Source organism: Molothrus ater, chromosome 16 (genome assembly GCF_012460135.2).
Source record: "Molothrus ater isolate BHLD 08-10-18 breed brown headed cowbird chromosome 16, BPBGC_Mater_1.1, whole genome shotgun sequence".
Lineage (NCBI taxonomy): Eukaryota > Metazoa > Chordata > Aves > Passeriformes > Icteridae > Molothrus > Molothrus ater.
This window is the reverse complement of record NC_050493.2, coordinates 2012964-2033315: the sequence shown is the minus strand read 5'-3', so window position 1 is coordinate 2033315 and position 20352 is coordinate 2012964. Positions and strand designations below refer to the sequence as shown.

Here is a 20352-nt window from a genome sequence, read left to right as displayed (position 1 = left end):
TTTCTTTTTCTTTGTTGCTTTTAGTATTGCCTGATAGTTTAAGTCTTATTTGAAGCTCTAGATCAAAGAAGAAATTTCTGCCTGGGTTATCTCCAGCACAACCATCAGACCAAAGGTATTTCCACTACAAAAATTCCTACTTGTATGAATAATTCCCAGCCAACGAGAAGCCAGGCTCTGAGCAGACACATCCAACACACACATTTCAGCTCTGCACACCCCAGCAGCACTTCCAGGTGTCTCACACCCCAAAGGCTTCTCCTGCTCCTCATGGGATCATTTTCAGTCCTGTTTCCAACCACAGAAATCCTCGTTCCTCCTGACACCGCTTTAGAGCCACCCCCAAACCACTCTGCAGGAGCACCCAAACCCCAAACCCTGAGGGGTCACTCACCTGCTCGTGGTACTCGATGCCCATGCTGAGGGTGTTGATGAGGATGGCGATCATGATCCCGCGGTTGAAGTACTTGCTCTCCACGATCCTCTTGAGTTTGGTGCCAAACGCCTTCCAGAGCTTCACCACCTTGTTCCTCTCCTTGGCCTTCTTCTTCTTCCTCCTCCTCCTGCCCCGCTGCTGCTGGAGCTGGTCCCGGTGGTCCCCGTGGCGCAGGTCCTGCGTGAACTCGTAGACGCCGTTGCTGTCGGAGTCGCCGTTGCTGTCGGAGTCGCTGAGGGCGAACTCGGGGTCGTCCAGGAGGCTGGCACAGAAGGGACAGTCCTGCAGCTCGCAGCTCAGCCCGGGGCCACCAGCGCTGGGCAGGGCCCCGGCCGCGCTCAGCCCCGACAGCCGGCTGGGCGTCCGGCAGAGACCTGCGGGGCAAGGGCACCGTGAGACACCAAGAGACACTGAGAGACACCGAGAGACATCACTGTGAGACACCAAGAGAACCACTGAGAGACACCAGACACTGAGAGCCACCAAGAGACACCACTGAGAGCCACCACTGAGAGACACCACTGAGAGCCACCATGCACCGAGAGCCACTGTGAGACACCAAGAGCCACCACTGAGAGACACCAGACACTGAGAGACACTGAGAGCCACCACTGAGAGCCACCAAGAGAACCACTGAGAGACACCAGACACTGAGAGCCACCAAGAGACACCACTGAGAACCACCAAGAGACACCACTGAGAGACACCAGACACTGTGAGCCACCATTGAGAGCCACCATGCACCAAGAGCCACTGTGAGACACCGAGACACCACTGAGAGCCACCATGAGATACTGCTGAGAGCCACCACTGAGAGCCACTCTGAGACACTGCTGAGAGCCACCATGCACCAGAGAGCCACCACTGAGAGCCACCATGCACTTAGAGCCACTGTGAGACACCACTGAGAGCCACCATGCACCGAGAGCCACCACTGCGAGCCACCATGCACTGAGTCACCATGAGACACTGCTGAGAGCCACCATGAGACACCACCAAGAGCCACCAGACACTGAGAGTCACCGTGAGCCACTGAGAGCTACCAAGGGCCACTGAGAGTCATTGAGAGACACCATCAAGAGCCACCATGCACTGAGAGCCACCATGTGCCATAAGCCACTGAGAGCCACCACCGTGAGACACCACTGAGAGCCACCAGACACCGAGAGCCACCGTGGGCCATGAGCCACTGCAAGACACAACTGAGAGCCATCGTGCACCAAAAGCCACCATGGGCAACCAAGAGCCACCAAGTGTCAGGAGACATTGTGCACCAAAAGCCACCATGCACCAAGAGCCACTCACACTGGGAGCCACCATGAGCCACCACATGCCAACATGAGGTCATTCCCCCTTGTCCTGTTGTTCCCTGGGAGCAGAGCCCGACCTCCCCCAGTCATCCCCTCCTGTCAGGGAGTTGTGCAGAGCCACAAGGTCCCCCCCAGGCCTCCTTTTCTCCAGGCTGAGCCACCACAGCTGCTCCTCACAGGAATTATTCCCCAGACCCTAAAAACACCTTCCATCCCTCTATCCTCTCAGGCAGCTCTGGTGGTTGCCTCATTTCTCCCTCTTGGTCCCTTTTCCCACCTTCTACCCCCTCCACGGGCTCTCCATGGAGTGTGGCCCTCATTTTGTGTCCTGGGCTGAGGGAAGAGTGACGGTGCCATCCCTCCCTTTCCATTATTCCTGATTATGCCTGGGCAGCTCCCATCACTAACGATCTCTGAGCGCTATCAAGCTGTTCCACCCAATTTAGCCACCACTGCCATTTAGTTCCTAATGAGGAGGGAGAGGGAGAAGGGACCAAAGGTGGCTGCTGGGATCACAGCTCAGAGAGTCACCGGGTCCCCTCTGTCTCCTTCAGCCTTTAATAAAGCTCAGGTGGATTCGCTGCCTGAGGCACAGGGCTGAGCCTTCAGGGGGATTTAAAATCAAACACGTTTTGTGGTGTGAGGAGAAATGCTGGCTGTCCTGGAGCCAGGGAATGGAAGGACAGGGACAAGAGTAAGTGGGATGATTTGGGTGGAACAGCACCCAGATTTTATTTCCTCATATTTAGGAATCCAGTCCTTAAGTTTCCTCATATTTAGGAACCTTATTCTCAGTCTCCTTATATTTAGCAACCAGATATTAATGGCATGAGCACAGGATGCTTCCCACAGAATTCCATTACAGCATCAATTCCTTGCGATTCAGGGACATAAGGCAAAGGGACAATCTTCCCCTCTCACAGAACCATGGAAAAGACCTCTAAGCTCACCTCTAAGTCCATTAAACCACATCCATAAGTGCCACATCCACGCGGTGCCTGTCTGGAGGTGGGATGGCGACCACTTGGATCAGTTTTGAAGCAGTGGCTGCTCCTGGCTCTGGGCCCTGGAGCTTGGAGCTCACCCAGCAGGAATGCTGATTCCAGCCCCAGCTCCAAACCAAGCCAACGCATCCCTTCGCTGGAAACCAGGATGTGACAAGAGTCAAAGCACATTTTCCTGGCCTGAATGTCACGTGGGTATCAGTGGCCTTCAGAAGGGCCTTGGAGGACGGGCCTGGCTCCTGGGCATTGCGTCACAGCCACAGCCAGGATCAGGAATATTTTGCCCCTTGCACAGTGCTCCTGCTCAGGACTGAGCCAAGGGGGGAGAAGGCTCAGCCCAGCCCCGGCAGCAGCACAGGCAGGGGGTTTGCCAGATGGCTTTTAATGCTATCAAAGTGTTAAAAATGATATGAAAAGCCCTGGCGCCGCAGATGTCTTCAAAATACCAGAGTCTCCTTGGCTGCCTGCTAAAATAACCTCCAGCATTGCAGGGCACGGGAACACGGGGAACAGGCTGTACTCGGAGCTCTTCAAATCCACAACAAAAGAGGCAGGAGAATGCTCTCTCCCACCACTGCATCCTTCCCAGCAGACACCAACCTGGCCTCCAGCTGGGGCTGGGAGAGCCCGGGCTGTTAATGCTCCTTAAAGCTCTCAATTAGCACTTCTGTGCTCTCCCTGCACAAGTCTTGCACTGAACACGCTCTGCTTGTTGGCTTGGGAAAAAAGAGAGAGAATTAAAAACTCTTTGTTTCCCCAAAAAGGCTGAGGGAGGGTTGGGAGAGCTTGGTATTCTTGCTCGTGGCTCCTTTGCTGAGTTTTAGGGATGGAGGAATGGGAACTGGGGGCTGTGCCTGGCAGAGCTCCACTCTGGTGCTAAAAGATCATCCCAAAGCTTGGAAGTCACATCCAGAACCCCTGGAAGTCACATCCATCACTCCTGGTGCAGAAGTGACCCTGACCCAGCCCTGCAGGAGTGGCTGAGAGGGAAGAAGGGCCTGGAAAGAGGCAGATCCATGGAAGGGAAGAGCTGGGCACTCACAAGGTCTCCAGGTCTGCCCCGAATCCCTCCCCAGCCCGTTTCCCTCAGGGGATGGATGAACAGCCTCTCCCCACCTTCCAGCCCTTCCCAGCTGTGAGCACACTTCTGGAAGAGACAAAACAATTCCAGGAGATTTGTTTAAAGCATTTTGGCATCCTCTGGGCTGAAATCCCTCTGTGGAAAGAGGACACTGTAATTGCATTATTAATGACAACTCAATCTAATCCCAGCTTTCAAAGAACCACCCCAGGCTGCAGGAAAATCTCCTAAATCACCGAATTGGCTCGGGGATGTCACAGTCGGGACCGAGATTTGGGCCTTTCTTCTCCTAAAAAGGACCCCAGCAGCAAGCAGGAGGATCCAACCTCTGATTTCAACAGCTCTCCTGCTCCTTTCTTCCCCAATTCCAGCCTTCTGCAGAGCCTGGGTTTTTATCTCAAGGTAAAAACGCATTCTCCTAAAAACCTTCACTAATTGGCACAGCTAAGGATGAAGCAGTGATTTATAAAAAGTCCTTGCTGAACAACAGAACTGTTGGCAGTAACCTTGCCCCCCGTGCCAAGCTCCCGAGCGTTCGGAAGCGTCTGCCCGAGGCAGTTTCTATAAACAATCCACTTTTACCCTTTTGTGTGGTCCTTAAAAACAACAAAATTAACAAAGGCAAGCCTCCCGAACTCTCTGTCAAGCAAGCTTTCCTGTGACCCCCTCAAAGCCAGGCTTGGTATTTTTTCAGCACATCCATCACCAGGGTAAATATTTGTGTCCATGCAGACGCAAATAAACAGTTTTGGAAAACACAGGCATTGAAAAAACCAAATGACGAGTTTGGCTTAAAGAGATTAAAAAATAGAAGCTGGATCTTTGTGACTTTTCACTGTTGGAGGGCTTAAGAGTATTTTGCAGCTTTTAGCTCCAGCCACGAGGACTGGAAAAACATTTTATAAAATAGAAATCCAAGTGTTGCGTGTAATCACTGCTCCAGTGGGTGATTTATATGTGAGGGGAGATAAAACCTCCCTGGCTGTGCTGGGGTGGCTGCATCTGTGCAGAGAGGATGGGACAGAGGCACTGAACTGTTCCCCAAAATGCTCCCCAGATTGAATGGAGCCCCAAATCTGCAGCAAAACTCAGTTCCACATTTCTTCTGCACACAGGGAAAACCTGAGATGCGCAGCTCTGCTCCTGTCCTGCCCTCCACACGTCCTCTGAGCACTGAAACTGCTGCTCCTCCTTGCCAAAAAGAGATTCAGAGGCTCCAGGGCCCAGCAGAGCAGAACTGGAAGTGTCTCGTTCGAGTTCTTTCAGTGCCTGCCTGTTTTAAACGCCTCAGTTTGCTTTATCTTATGCTTCTCCTGCAGATTCCACCTGCTCATCCTTTTCAAGGCACCATCTCCCAGCCCCTGGGGGTTCTCTGCTGGAGCTCCAGCATCCACTGCAGGTGTAATCCCAGGGGCTGCAGAGCTCCGGGATTGGGTGGGAAGAGTGGGAGCGCATCCAGGATATCACAAAGCACACGAGAGCTCAAACCCTGATTTTGTAACCACAGCAAAGAGGCCTCCAGCAGGATTTACCTGTCCCACAGCACACTCCCAGCCATCCCAACCCTCAGCACCTCACATTAAAACCTCAACTCTGGAGCCATTTGCCCTTCTCCCAAATAAACCCCAGCTCTGTTGCCCTTACCATGCTCTCCCACCAGCTGCTGCAGCTTCCCGTACGAGTCCAGGCCCAAACTCCCAGGGCTGTTCCCCACGGCCGCCGGAGAATTCCCGTTCTTCTTCCCTTTGGGCAGGGCCGCAGAGCCGGCCCTGCCGCCGGGCGAGGGCAGGATGGTGGGGTAGTTCATGCTGCCCTGGCTGCCCAGTTTGCTGCCCACGGGGCTGCTGGCGGCCCTGCAGCCCCCGGGAGGCCCCTCCACGTGGCAGTCGGCGTGGTAGATGCTGTGCACGGCCCCGGCGGGGCCCTGCGGCCTGGGCGAGCTGGGCGGCGGCAGCATCAGCTGCCGGCCCGGCTTCATCACCTGCAGCTCCAGCTCGCAGAGCTCGGGGTTGGCACGAGGCGCCCGCGGGCTCCCGTTGCTGATGTGGTAGTGGTGGTGGTGGTGGTGGTGGTGGTGGTGGATCAGGTGGTGGATGGAGGTGATTCTCCTCCTGCTCCGCTGGCTCTGCCCGCCGCCGCCGCTGCTGTTGGGGTTGACTTTTTTCCGGCGTTTGCTCTGCCAGTTGTTGTAGAGGCGGATGGTCCTTCTCTTCACCTTCCTGAAGATGTGGCAGATGTACTTGAGCAGCTCCTCGTAGCAGCTGCCCGGCTCTGAGAAGCTGGCGATGGTGCTGTCGTTGGACAGGTAGCGCGCCCGCTGCTCCTGCATCAGCTGGTTCTCCCGCTGCTTGGTCTCTGAAAATTGGGTGGCAATCACCACCAGGCACAGGTTGATCATGAAGAAGGAGCCAACCTGTGGGGAGAGCAGGGGAGGGAGTCAGCAGGTGTCGGAATTCAGGCTGTCCTGGATTGCCAGGACCATGCCAGGGGGCTCAGAGACCCTGGCACAGAGCCCAAGATGCCTGGGACTTCGATTATGATCCATGGAAAAAGTTACCAACCTTATATGAGGAGCTGCAAGGTATGAAAGGGTAAGTACAATAATAAATAGTTTGTCACAAGGTGGAAAAATCGATTTTTGGGGTTTTTAGAATGGGGGTTCAGGGGGCAAGATGGAGGAATCTTGGTGTGTCCAGCCTTTCTCCTTCTTCTTCTTGACCTCCATCTTCTGCTGTGATGTTGGCACTTTTAGATTGGTTTAGAGTAGAAGCTCACTGTCTAACAGAGGTGATAGGTATTGGGAAGTTATGGTAAATATTGTACACGTAGTTTTTAGTATAAAAAGATAAAACTTGTTTTAGTATAAAAAGATAACACCTCCCCAGGGACAGGCAGTGTGCCTCTGTCCTGCCTCAGCAGTCCAGAGAAAGAATTTTATAGATAAGAAACAATAAACAACCTTGAGACCAAGAACTGAAGAGTTCTGACTCCTTTGACCACTGGGCTGGGAAAAGAGACTTTCTAAGGTATCTTGGGGTCACTGTGACCAGCAGAAGCCCCGAGAAGCAGGGATGGCACAGAGTGAGGGAAGCTCCTCACTGCCACACGCAGCTCTTGGCAATCCTGGCATTTCCAAACGTGCCAAATCCCAGGGGCTGCTCGCCAAATGTGCTGCCAACGTGTGCCTGAGCTGCTAAATCTGCTCTGAAGCACGATCAATGATTTTAGCAACAGCCTTCTCCACTCTCCCCTCCTCCAAGCAGCGACATTTGCTAACACAGGTGTAGGAAACACACACAGTGCCCAGCACAACGTTGCTTTGGACATTCACAAAGGTCTTGGAATTCACCAAGGTCTTGGAAAAGACCTTTGGGATCATCAAGACCAGCCTATGACCCGACACCTCCTCATCAACCAAACCATGGCCCTGAGTGCCACATTTTCCCCTCTTGGTCTTGTTGTTAATCACATCCAGGGATGGTGACTCCAGCCCCTCCCTGGGCAGACCATTCCAGTGCCCAATCACTCTTACAGTGAAGAATTTTTTCCTGAAATTTGGCCAGCCTGTAGGGAAAGACGATGTCAAGTCCAATTGGTGCTGGTTTGAAACATCCTCTTCTCTTCTTCAATCATTTCACGCCCCAAAAGAGTGTGAAATCATTTTGGGGGTACAGTCAGGACCCATGGATCTGTGACCTTGTGCTCCTGTGGCTCCCTGACACAGAAAAGCATCTCCAGGACACTCAGTGCTCCTGAGGGGCTGATTCAGTCTCTGGATGAGCTGATGTGCTCTTGGGGGACACCAAGTTCTCAAAATCGAGTCCCAAGGACAAGACTGTGATGTGACCTGAAGCTGCATCCTCCCCTCAGCTGTGAAGCCCACAAAGTGATTTTTCACCACTCAGAAGGGAAATGTCCAATGTTCCCAGCAGGGAATTGGTGCCCTGAGGGGTGAAAAGGGAGTGACCTCAGGGCAGGGCCAGCCCTGGGCATGGATGGATTGAACCTGGGATTTTCTGGTGAATGCTCAGGGAAGCTGTGTGGAGATGGTTTGTGGTGCTGCTCTCCAGAGTGCAGTATCAGCCTGGATGCTGCCAGAGGAGCAGCAGAGGTGCCTTTCCCAGCTCCAGGTGACTTGGGCAGGAGTCACCTTCTGCCTTTTCCACATGGATCCACTTGGAGAGAACAGCTCAGTGGAGTGGAGTGTGAATCTCTGCTCATGGCCCATTGCCCCAGCTCAGGAATCCCTGACTGCTCCAGGGCACTCTCACCCTGCTCTGATCCAGGTTTTCCCACTCCTGCTGGGAACTGGCTGGACTTCCCAAGGCCTCCAAACCCACCCTGACAAGGACAGGGTTACCTGGAAGGACTGGCCAGTCACAAAATCACTTTTAAACAACTCCTTCCCATGTCCTGCCTGAAATCTTCATGGTACCTTCCCCATCTGCCTTAAATATTTCACTTTTCCACTTCCTGAGGGGCTTGTGCCCTTTGAAAACCAGAACCTTGTGAAGATGGACTGGCAGCATTGGAAACCAGAACCTTGTGAAGATGGACTGGCAGTATTGGAAACCAGAACCTTGTGGAGATGGACTGGCAGCTCGTGGAGACAACCCCCAGCACCTCCAGTGGGTGATATTTTGATTTTAGGAATGTGAGAGCTCAGAGAGGTGCAGTGCTGCTATGAGAATTGTTATTATTTAAAGGGTTCCAGGTGAAATTGAAAAGTTTGAGGGGTCTCCAAAGAAATGAGGCTCCCTCTGGCACATTGAGGAGTGTAAAGGAGGAAAAAAAATCTGGATTTTTGGGCACAGACACGTCCAGATGAGAAGACCAAGAGTGGGAAGGCAAGAGGGAGGGAAAATCCTGAATCCTGCCTGGCTCTTCCCTGTGGAAAAAAACAGGGAACAACTTCACCCCCCCAAGGACAAGGAATAGGAGAATCGCCAAGTCATACTTACTATGATAAGCAATATAAAATATATAAAATTGTAAAAAGAGTGTGCATCCATCACGTAATACATGATGTCCACCCATCCTTCCAGGGTTATCACCTACAGGGAGACAGAGAAAAAGAGTGTGAGGACAAAAGTCACCCCAAAAGTTGTTAAATATCCATTTTCCCATAGGGCCAGGTACCCATCCCTCCACAGAAGCTCTTGGGATCCATCCCAAGTTTGTTTGAGAGAGAAGGAATGGGGCCAAAGGGCTGGCCTGAGGTTCCTGCAGGAATCTGGTACAATTAAAACCATGAAACATTCACATAAACCACCTGAAACACTGGTTCTCAGGCAAAGGAATTCCAAGGAGGGATCAAAATCCCCAAAAAAACCCCAACTCCTTTCCCTGCAGAGATCTGGAGTTTTACCTCAAGCTGCTGTTCTTGTAATGTAACCCAGAAAATTCCCACATTTTAACTTGATTTTGTTTCTGCAAACGCAATTTCCTTGTTGATTCCTCCTGGCTCAGCATTCCAACTGCACCACCACTATCATAGTGGGAGAGCATCTGAATGGAAGAGAGGCTTTAATTAAATGTAGACTTGATTTAAGGCTCGTTTTCTCAGCCTTCCTTCCACTAAAAAAAGCAGCTGAGGGTTTAATTAACACCACCCAAGCTGTGTGCACAGCAAAGCGAGCTCTGCCACGTAATTTACACTTTTTATTTAGATAAAATACCCCAAACTTCCAGTGCTGGCTTGCTACTAGAGCTGAAATTCCACCCTGGAACTGCAATTTCCATCAGAATCTGAGCTCCTGTCAGAACCCACTCCCAGGGACATCCCCATCACCACCCCACCTGAGCCTGGGGGGCCTTGGGAAACCCCACAATTTCAGTGGCATCATCCCTGATTTAAACCACGTTTGCAGGGAAGGAATTGCTGTGGGAAGAGAAGGGGTGTAGGGGATTTTCTGCCTGGCGTGTCCCCAAAAGCTGATCCATAAACCCTGAAGCAGTGAATAAAACCTTGCAGGGAACTGAGGCACAAATCCATGAATTCCCCGGATTTATTTTTTTTTTTACTCGAGGAACAGAAGGAAACTCCTGGATAAGGATCTTCAGGACCCGACCACACATTCACACAACCATCAGAACCCAGAGAGCAGCTCGGGGCTGCTGCCTCTTTGGGATTTCTCACCCTCAATTCAAAATGCTGATGTTCTCCCAGCATTCTTCTGACCTTCCTCCCGTGGAGGTTCACCCCACTGAGTGAGGAGGCAGCACAGCTAAAACCAACCAAGCTCATCTGCCAAGGAGGAGATCGTTTGTGAAATTTGTCCCTGCAGCTGTTTCCTGTGTCAGGGCTGTTAAAGGCTCAGGGGGATCAGGTCTGACACCTCGGCTGCTTCCACAAACTGCTCCCACCTCTGCTGCTCCTCCTCACATCCATCAGCTGCTCTTCCACACCCCACCCTCGCTGATCAGCCAGCACTCAGAGCAGCAGGAAGGACTGGCCAGTCACAAAATCACTTTTAAACACCTCCATCCCATGTCCTGCCTGAAAGCTTTGTGGTACCTTCCCCTCCTGCCTTAAATATTTCAATTTTCCACTTCCTGGAGGAGGTTGTGCCCTTTGGAAAACCAGAACCTTGTGGAGACGGACTGGCAGCTCCTGGAGACAACCCCCAGCACCTCCAGTGGGTGATATTTTGTTTTTAGGAATGTGAGAGCTCAGAGGGGTGCACTGCTGCTATGAGAATGAGAATGCTGTGAGAATTACAACACTCAGCAAAGCTTGGCTTCCCAGAATGCTTCAGGTTGGAAAGGGACCTCAGAGCTCATCCATCCATCCATCCATCCATCCATCCATCCATCCATCCATCCATCCATCCCATCCATCCATCCCATCCATCCCATCCATCCATCCCATCCATCCCATCCCATCCCTGCCATGGCAGGAACACCTCCCACTGTCCCAGGCTGCTCCAAACCCATCCAGCCTGGCCTGGGACATTCCCAGGGCTGGAGCAGCCACAGCTTCTCTGGGAATTTCATTCCAGCCTCTCAAGGAAGAATTTCTCCCCCAAAATGCCATCTAACCCTGCCCTCTGCCAGTTTAAAACCACTGCCCCTTGTCCTGCCACAAACAGCTTTAACAAAACCCCAGAGGATTCTTTACCCATCATTTACCCCAGGATCAATCCAGGGCAGCTTTTTGTCCCCATTTTCCCCTTGGTGCTGTTATTCCCATGGGTGGGAAGGGGTTAAACTGCCTGGGTGTTCATCCATGAGGAACAGCACAGCAATCAAACTCCTCCTGCCCTTTCCTGCCTCTCCCTGAGCACATTTACAGAGAACAAAGTCCTTTTGGGGCAGGTCCTGTGTCTGTGAGGGCTCTGTGCACAGCTGAGCCTCCCGCAGTCCTTGTAGGGTCACAGAGAACAGAGGGATCACGTCAGGAGGTGACACCAAATCTCTGCCCCTTTCCCAGGAATTATTCCCTCTGTGCTGCCCAGGCTCCCTCCCTCCCTTCCCTCTGGATGCTCAGAAGGTTCTCCAGCCATTCCCACTGACGGACGAAAAACCAACCCAGGGACCCCAAAAATATGGGATGCACCTCTACACTGGATTTGGATTTAGCTGGAAATCCTCAAATCCAATGGATTAAACCCATTAAATACAGAGAAAGAAAAAGGAGTCACCTGAGGGCTTCTGAGCCAGCACTGAGGGCCCACCAACCCTTGCAGGGATATTTTTGTTGCATGAGAGGCAGCATTTCCCACGAGAATCAATCAACACCCCCTGTTCCTCCTCTGGAGGGTGAAAAATGCTCACCAAGCTCTCTGAATATTCCAGGTGTAATCAGAATTTGTGTTATTTACTGCTCATTGGTAAAGCAGGGGGATGCAGGAGGGACAAGGGGACCTCTGGGGCCTGTCGTGGTGTTTGGCATGTTGGGGGATTCATTCCTGGGCTGCCAGGATCCAGGAACAGCAGCAGCTCTCCTGGAAAAGAGGAGGCTCCCAGACATCCAGCAGGGTTTTTAATCCCAAAGCTCTGGGGAAATGCAGGACAACATGTGCACAGGCACCTGCAAGGGCTGGGCTCCTTCCAGCCTCATTCCCGCTGGATTTCAAGGACTCCCCGAGGTCATCTTTCCCTGATCCAAGGAAAAATGCACATCCCCAGCAAGGCCCTGGTGAGACGGGAACCAGAGCACCAGGACCTGCCAACAGCTGCTCTATAAACCCCCAGCTAAAGCCTTGAACTGGTTTTGGAAGCCAAACTGGGGCACCTGCAGGGTTTGCTGCTCTGATCCCACCCTCAGAGCAGCTGAGCTCCCGTCCCTGGAAGTGTTCCAGGCCAGCTTGGATGGGCTTGGAGTAGCCTGGGAGGGTGGAAGGGGTCCCTGTCCAAACTGGAGGGGTTTTTTCCGCAGCCCAAAGCCCTGTGGGATTCCATGGACTCAGAACCAGCAGCTCGGGGAGGTTTCCCAGCACTGCTTTGCTCGTTCCACCGAGGAGAAAGGACTTTCTCCTCTCTTCATGCCCACTCTGATTAATCCACTTCACTGCCCTTCCAAGCCCTCCAGGGACGTCTCCCAAAGCCCTGGAGCACCTTTCCCGGTGCTTCCCAATCTGGGCAATCCCTGCTCAGTAATTAAAGGCTGCTCAAGCCCTGCTTGTTCACACGGGGCCCCGTTAAGGAGCCTCTCCAAAGGCTCCAGTTCAAAGGCTCCCACCAACACAACCCACAATTATTTGTCAGCCAGATAAGAGGGTGAGAACTCGCTCCCAATTCTGCTTTGATGGGAAAGATGTGCAAGGCACAGGAAAATCAGCAGCTGCAGGGCCAGTGCCGGGAGATTCAATTAAGATGATTGGCAGGGTGGTGCTGGAGGTGCTGCTCCTGCTCCTCACCTGGGGCACAGGAGGTGCCTGAGAAAAGATTTCTGCCTTGCCAGGAGAACAGGGCTGTCCTCTCACCCCACTCAGCTCCTGGGTGATGCTCAGGTCCTTCCCTGCTCCTCCAGTTCTTTACCCCTTTCCCCAGGGTTGGGTTAAATAATTTATCTCCCATTAACGCCAATAAATCTCTCAGTTTTGCCCAATTCTCTCTACCCTCAGTGCAAGAATTTAACAGAAAACTCCCTCAGGGGAACACAGAGAAAGGTTTTGATTTCACTGATGCTTGGCTTGAACACTCCCTGAGCACCTGACTCACAGGAGCAGGATGAGTGTGGACAAAACCCAATCAGATTTAATTTTTTTAGGTCTTTGCTGATTCTGATCCCCCTGCTCTGCTCATGCCACAGTAATTTCATCAGCTGTAATAAAGATGCTCGTCTGATTTATAGGAGAGTAATTGGGGACAGAATCAGATCTTCTAGGCAAGCTAATCAGAGTCAATCTAAAACTCCAGAGTGAAAATCACGAGGGAAATGGAGATTAAAGATGCTGGCAATTAACTCAGACCTCCTCAGTGCTCCCAGGGAGGCAGCAGGTTTACACTGCTTTTCCTGGGGTCACTTCAGAGCTTGCACAGAACGATTTCTTTTATTGTGTCGAGAAGTTTTCATCATAAACCCTCTTTCCTTTGAGCTCTGCCAAAACCTTTGCAAGTTCTTGGCTGCAGCCGACTCCAAGAGAGCGGGACGGGTTTTTTATATTTTTTTTTTTTTTGCTCCAGTGTCAGATAACAAAGAGCAAAAAGAATCATCCAGGGGGAGAAAAGCCTCGTTCAAACTCCAACTTCCACGAGTCAAGGGCTGAATTCCTGGCTGCTAGAAAGCACCAGGGGCTGGTGCCAGAGCTGCAGCTCCAAACCCACCTCCAGCTCCATGGATCAGTCGAGGGAAGGTTGGAAAGGCGCCGTGTGGAGCGAGCCTGGGAAGATCAGAACCCAGCACAGGGCACACAAAACTCCAGCCTGGAGCTGTCTCGTGGCAAGATTTCCCTGCTCTGATTACTTGAACAAACTTCATTTGGAGTGTCAGCCTCCCTGAGCAGGCACCCAAAATCAGCATCTCTCCCTTATTAAAATCCTGATAAAATGCAGCTCTGGCAACCAGAAATTCCTTCTGATTCCAGGATTGCAGCTGCTGGCTGAGCTCAGTGCCTGGCTGAGGCAGGAGATGCTCTGGAAACCCAGAGAAAGCCACATTTGAAGACTTCATCTTGACTGACACCTCTAATTTGCACTCAGCCGCTTTTTCTTCGGCCTAAATTGAGTCCTTTGGGGGGAAAAAAATGGGAATTATCTGCATCCAAATCAATTATCCTGAACCCAACAGCAACTCTGAGCATGGCCATGAGTGTTTGGGGTCATTTAGTTTTTATCTCCTCATTCCCCTGGCTCTGTTACGAGGCTTTTTGATATTTTATTTTCATCAAACTTATCAAGATGGGATCCAGTGCTATAAATTGTGAGAGTTATTAATTACCCTGATGGCTTCAGGAAGTTTTATAAGGCCTTTAGCTTCTATTTCTGAAAGCCTCTTATCTGAATTTCACCCTCTTGGGCAACATGGATTTGGCTCCCAAGCACTGCCCAGTGAATATTCCAGGGAATATTGCACAGGCAGAGCAAGCTTGGCAGATAATCAAATCCCTATTTTTGAAGCCAACGTCACAATTTTAATTATTTCCTCCCGAAACATCTCGTTAAGGAACCTCTGTGGCCAGAAAAACAGGTTTATTACATTGAGAAACATCCTTTGAACAGATGCTTTTCCTTTCACTTCGAGGCCTTGTCATTTCTTTATAAATTGAGCCTTGCAGAGCAGGAATCTGCTCTGAAAAGTGGCCCTAAACGATGGGGGAAAGGAAATTGTGCTTCTTTCCCTGTCTTGGGCTCCTGACCTGCCAAATCTGGTCCCATAAACGCGATGCCAGGGCAGTGCTGGCAGCTCCTGGTGGATTTTGAGAAGCAAAGTGGGAATTGAGGTGTGGGGTGAAGTCAGACACATCACTGATGCTGTTGTTTGTCACCCCAACCCTCATGGAATGGTAGCTCTGGGATCAAAACCAGCCCAAATCCCAGTTTGGCTCCAAAGGAAGGTGAATTGTTGTTTCACACTAAACAATGCAAAGCCCTCATCTGACAGCAAAACCTTCCCTCATTTCCCTCAGCTGCTGCTCCAACAAATCCCACCCTGCCCATATTCCCGAGTTTGACGATGATCCCTGTCCCCATGGATTGTGAAAGGACCCTTGGCAAAGGGAAGGGTTTAACTGCTCACCTTGGGAGCCCCACAAACCCCAGATTTCTGTCAGAGCCCATCTGGGACAGGAAGGGTTTGCCATGAGGGAAAGGGAAGGAAAAGCAGGCCGAGATCTGTGCTCCCAGCTGAGGGGATTTTACAACTGATTCCAAAGCAGATCTGGGAGGATCAGGCCGGGAAATGAGGGTGAAGGAGCTGCACCTTTGGCTCATGGGAAAGGTCACAGAGCAGATTTGGGGCAACCAAAGCAAAGTGAGATTTCCCTGTGAGAATTATGGACTTATGGAATATCCTGAGCTGGAAGGAGCAGAGTTCAACCCTGACACCCCAACAAGCCCACCCTGGGCCTCCCTGGGAGTGGTGTCCAAACCCTCCTGGAGCCTTCAGGGCCATGACCATTCCCTGAAGAGTTGTTCCAGTGCCCCAGAACCCTCTGGGGGAAGAACCTTTCCCTAGAATCCAACCTAACCCTCCCTGGCTCAGCTCCAGCCATTCCCTTGGGTCAATTGTTGATGTTCCTCACAACCAGCAGCTTTCTGCTCTCCTGACTGGACTCTGGTTCCAGGTTCTGCTGCAGGACCCCTCTTCCTACTCCAAACACAAGAATCCACGACTGAGGTTGGATGAAACTCTCCCAAAACTCCAGAGGTTTGGAAGCCCAAACTCCATCTACAGGAGGTTTTAATTCCATCCAGCACCCCCACGGGTCATGGGACCACTCCTGGCATCAGGGTGGCCTCTCTGCCCTGCCCTACACGAGACAACTCCTCCCAACCTTCAAAACAAAGATTTTCCAAAGGCAACAAATCCCTCTTGGAAGCACGCTCCAAGCTGCTTGAAAAGGGCTGGATATTTTTAGCTGGGGTATTCAGCCTGAGAGCTCTTCAAATGCAGCAAGTGCTGTTTATTTGGCTGACCAAATTAAAAAAAGCAACAGCAACAGAGCTCAAACCCCGTCATTTCCAGGGAAATATTTTCGGTGATCCAAAACAGATTCGAGTTGAGTGACAAAGCATCATCTCCAAGCAGTGGGAATGAAAAGCTCCAAACTCTTTCTTGCCAAATTCAGCACAGAGAAGCGTTGCTGACACACTCTCCAATTTAAAGGCTGAGCCACTGGAGGAAAAAAATTCCTTCTGGTCCCGAATCCCAAATTCCTCTGCTCAATGAGCACTGAAAACACAGGCACCCAGTGTGACAGCCCCAAAATGACTTTGGGCACAGCTGGAAACCTCAGGCCTTTCCCTCCCATTCCAGCTTTTGATTCTTTCCCAAAATCTGCTGGGAGTGGGGGAGCAGAGGGGGCAGAGCAAGGCATTAGCAGCGCCGTTGGACAGTGCTGCAGCCAATGGGAAAACCATTCCTCTTGCATCTGCCTGGGATTGCTTTTTCCTTCAACTTGTGCCAGAAGCATCACCCCTGGAGTAAAGTGTGAGTAGAGGCCTTGCTTTCCTACAAATCCTATGTGAAATTACCCACTCAAAGTTTCTCTGCTTTGCAAAGCAGCCGAAACATCTCTTCTTGCCAAACTTTCAGCTTCCCAATCCATTTTTATTTATCAGGGATTTCTGCACTCAGGCCTGGCCACCCCGAGGCTGCAGGTCAGGGAGGTGGGAAGGTTTTGCCTGCTCCACTGGGACTGTCAGTAATTCCAATTAAATTGGACTTGGTTGAGGTGGGTAATTCATCATCTGCCGTGTGACAACAATACCTGTAATTACTGCTCGGATTGTCGGGGCTGGAATTCATGTGCAATAAAGGGATCTTCATATCATGCCAAACCTCACAGTTAATTTAGGTTCCATCTCCTTTCATTTAGTCTGTAATAAGCTAATTAGTTCACCTAATTTGCCACAGAACGTGCCTTTGTAACAAATACAGACACGAATTAGCCTCTTGCACAACAAATGAGGGGAAGCAAAACATGAATCACTTTCAGGATTACATAAGGAATTATCATCCTTTACAGCACTCAGGGACACAGCCATTCCCTTGATTATTTTTAATTTTTCTATTTGCACCAGGTTCTCTGTGTCTGACTCCTCCTTGGGAGGTGGACGAGACATTTCCCTGTTTTCCTGCTGTCACCTGTCCCAGCTCTGGGAAGTTCAGGGTCACTCCCACTGAAAGAAACGTCTTTTAAAATCTCAGTTCTGGCAGCTGGAAGTGCTCACCCATCCTTGGGACAGCTTTGCTGGATGTTCTAGAGTGGAAATCTTGAGACTTTTCTGCAAGCTGTGCTTTTTTTCTGCTCTTGGTTTGGTTTATTCGTGGTCTGAACGGTATCAAACTGCCCTGGGAAACTCCTGGGCACTTCCTGCACTTGGGAAGTTCCTCCTGGGGGCTCATTTCACCCCCTCCTTTCTGACAGCTCCTAAACCACACCAGGCCATGGAATCCTGGAATGGGTTGGGAGGGACCTTAAAGCCCATCCAGTCCCACCCGTGCTGCGGGCAGGGACCCCTCCCACCATCCCAACCTGGCCCTGGACACTCCCAGGGGTGAGACCACCTCTGCCAGGGCCTTGCCACCCTCCCTTTCCTTGCCCTGATCCCACCCATGCCTGCCCTCTGCCAGGGGGAAGCTGTTCCCCCTTGTCCTGGCACTCCAGACCCTTCTCCTGTCAGCTCCTGGAAGGTCCCCCCAGGGCCCCTCTTTCCCAGGCTGAGCAACCCAAGGTTCCCGGCTCATTTGGGGTAAATCCTGAGGGATCTCTGTCCAGCAGCCACCTGAGCTGGCCACAATTCCCACTGGAGATCTGCCAGCCCTCAGGGCTCCCTCCCCATCTCACAATTCCTGCACAGTGCCAGGGGCTGGGTTCATTATCCTTCAGAATAATGGCTCAGCACAACCAGCCCTGTCTCACCCCAGTAACTCAACCCTGATCCCCAGGGAAGCTCAGAGTTCCTAAATCCATCAGCTGGGCTTTCTGCACCACTTCCTCAGAGCCCTCATCCCACTGCTGGCCTGGTGCTGTCCAGCTCCAGCTGTTAATTGTGCTATCCAGCACAATTCCATGGATTTATGTGCTGAACCTTCCCTGCTTCCAGCAATTGTTTGGATTTAGCACCTCACCTCCTGCGCTGATGATTTCCCTACGTCCAGGTTGAGCCAGCACCTTGCTGCCTCTTTACCTGGAATTAAATCATTCCCAGCTCCTAAAAATGAGCCCTGACTTCCAGCAGGAATAAACACATGAGCAGAGTTTTTGGCTGGAAATCCTCTGGGGCCTTTGGATGGCCTGAGCAGAGATAAAACAAATCATCGACCTCCCTGCAGCTGCCAAAACCATCCGAGGACAGGAGATCTCACTCTGCCAGACATTGTGCTGCCCAAAGGAACCAGCTGGAACCTCTCCTGGGGCTGGGGGTCCTTCCTGAAATTCAACTGGGCCTTTTAGGGATGAGGAAATCAAATGGAATGAAGACTTGCAGCCTGGAAAACAGCTCGGGAAGGGAAAAGGCAGCAGGACCCCTCTGAGGAAGCTCCTGCTCCTCCTCTGTGTCCTTTCCCTGAGAAAAGGAACCAGGTGGGATCTCCTGGGAAGATCCCTCAGATCCATCAAAGAGCAGGAAAAGGAGAATTCCCTCTGCCCTTTACCCAGCAGCCAGCAGCTCCTCCCTTCCTCGCTAATTCCAAAGCATTTCCCAGTGGGAAAATTGGGATTCAGGTCTGCCTGAACCCCTCTGGATTTGGTTCTGAGCCTCTGGCACCAGCACAGTGACACAAGGGCAGCTCCTGAGGAGCAGGGAAGGTGCTCAGAGCAAACATTCCCCACTTTGCAACCCCCAGGTGAAAGCTGGAAGTTATGAACTTCATGGATAACATGGAACTGGGAGGAGGAAATCCATAAATGAAACACAGAGCTCTGGATGAGTAATTATTCCTCATTAACGAAGCTGAAAGGAGAATTCTGCTCTAGGAACAGATGTCACCTCCACTTCAGGGGGACTGAATCAACCAAGGCACCCAGCCAGAGCCAAAGAAATGCTCTAACACCAGGAAGTGCCCATTAAAAATGGGAGAGAACACAGGGATCTTCCAGCTGGGGCAGGCCTGGGAAATCACAGCCTCTGGACATGAAAATCCGTGGAAAATCCTTCCCTTATGAAGAGTTTTATCACCTGTAAAATCTCCCCCAGTCCCAGTGAGAAGCACTTTCATATTTTCTCAAGCGCCTCAAAAGAGACTGAAATTCCCTGGGGGCAGAATTTCCTCTTGGGAATTTTGGCCAGAACTGATTGTTCCCCTTTCCAGCATTCCATGCTCACCAGGCTCACCATCCTGTGATTTCAAACCAAGCCTAAGCCATGCCAGCTTCCTTCATGTTAGCATGAAATTAAATCTTGCTCAAAAACCTCAACAGCACTTTCAGTTTCCTGATGCTCCAACAATAAAGACCCTGCTCCCAAAAATCCCTGGGATTTATCTGATCTGCAGAGGTGGAACTTGCCACGAGTTTTTCTGCCTGAAGAAGTTATTTTCCCTCTTTTCAAATAATTTCAAAATAAAGGTTCCTTCTCTCCAAATGCTCTCTTGCACCATTAATTGCCCGATTCATTCATCCCCTATTTCTTTATTTGCAGTTTCACTCGGGGCTGAGCAAATTCCTTCCAGCTTTGCTGCATTCACCAAAACCTTCCCGAGAGCAAAAAAAAAAACGACAAACCCCAAACCAGGAAAAACAAGGAAATCAACAGGAAAAAAATCCCAATTTTGGGAGAATCCTACCTGAAAAATAGCAATCCAGGCATATCCAATATTATCAAAATTGATGGCCCCGTTGTGGGGGTTGACGTCCCCGGCCATGCAGATGTTGTAGTACTGGTTCCAGTTGATGCAGGAGTTCCTGCCGGGCTCGGGGCCGGCCAGGCTGGGGCTGTAGGACTCCATGCTCAGGGTGCACTCCACCTTGGCCTCCTTCCTGCTGGGGATGTTGGAGCACCTCTGCATGCCGTTCTCCCGGTGAGAGGAGCAGATGAAGGGGTTCTCCTCCGCCTCGTCCGGCCGGTAGTAGGGGTGGAGGAAGGTCAGGTTGTATGTCCTGGAGGAGGAAGTGGGGGGAAGAAGGAAAAGGATGAGGGGGGAAAAAAATGGTTCATGATTAATTATTAAGGCCATTAAAAGTGGTTTTGGTCAAAAGGAAAGGGGGAGATGTTGGGGGACACAAGAACAGATGATGAATTTTGGACTTGGTTGACATCAGGGATTTGATAACAGCATGCCTTGGCAAGAGCAAAGGGAGCTTTGAAAATTAGACCTGGATTGCAAGAAGATTCTATTGTTAGGAAAATTAACCCACAAACACCAGAGGTTTATGTCCAAAAAGGAGAGAGAGGAGTCCTTTGACTGTATTT

General features: G+C 51.2%; 1 protein-coding gene across 1 annotated transcript in view; it reads right to left on the bottom strand.

Annotated features, from left to right (window-relative positions):
- The window catches only part of LOC118692511 (voltage-dependent T-type calcium channel subunit alpha-1H), a 111204-nt gene that overhangs the window by 73855 nt on the left and 16997 nt on the right, over positions 1 to 20352 (bottom strand). Inside the window, 4 exon segments of the mRNA XM_036392387.1 lie at positions 395 to 810; positions 5476 to 6244; positions 8793 to 8885; positions 19727 to 20039. Of these exon segments, the coding sequence (XP_036248280.1) occupies positions 395 to 810; positions 5476 to 6244; positions 8793 to 8885; positions 19727 to 20039 (1591 nt within the window).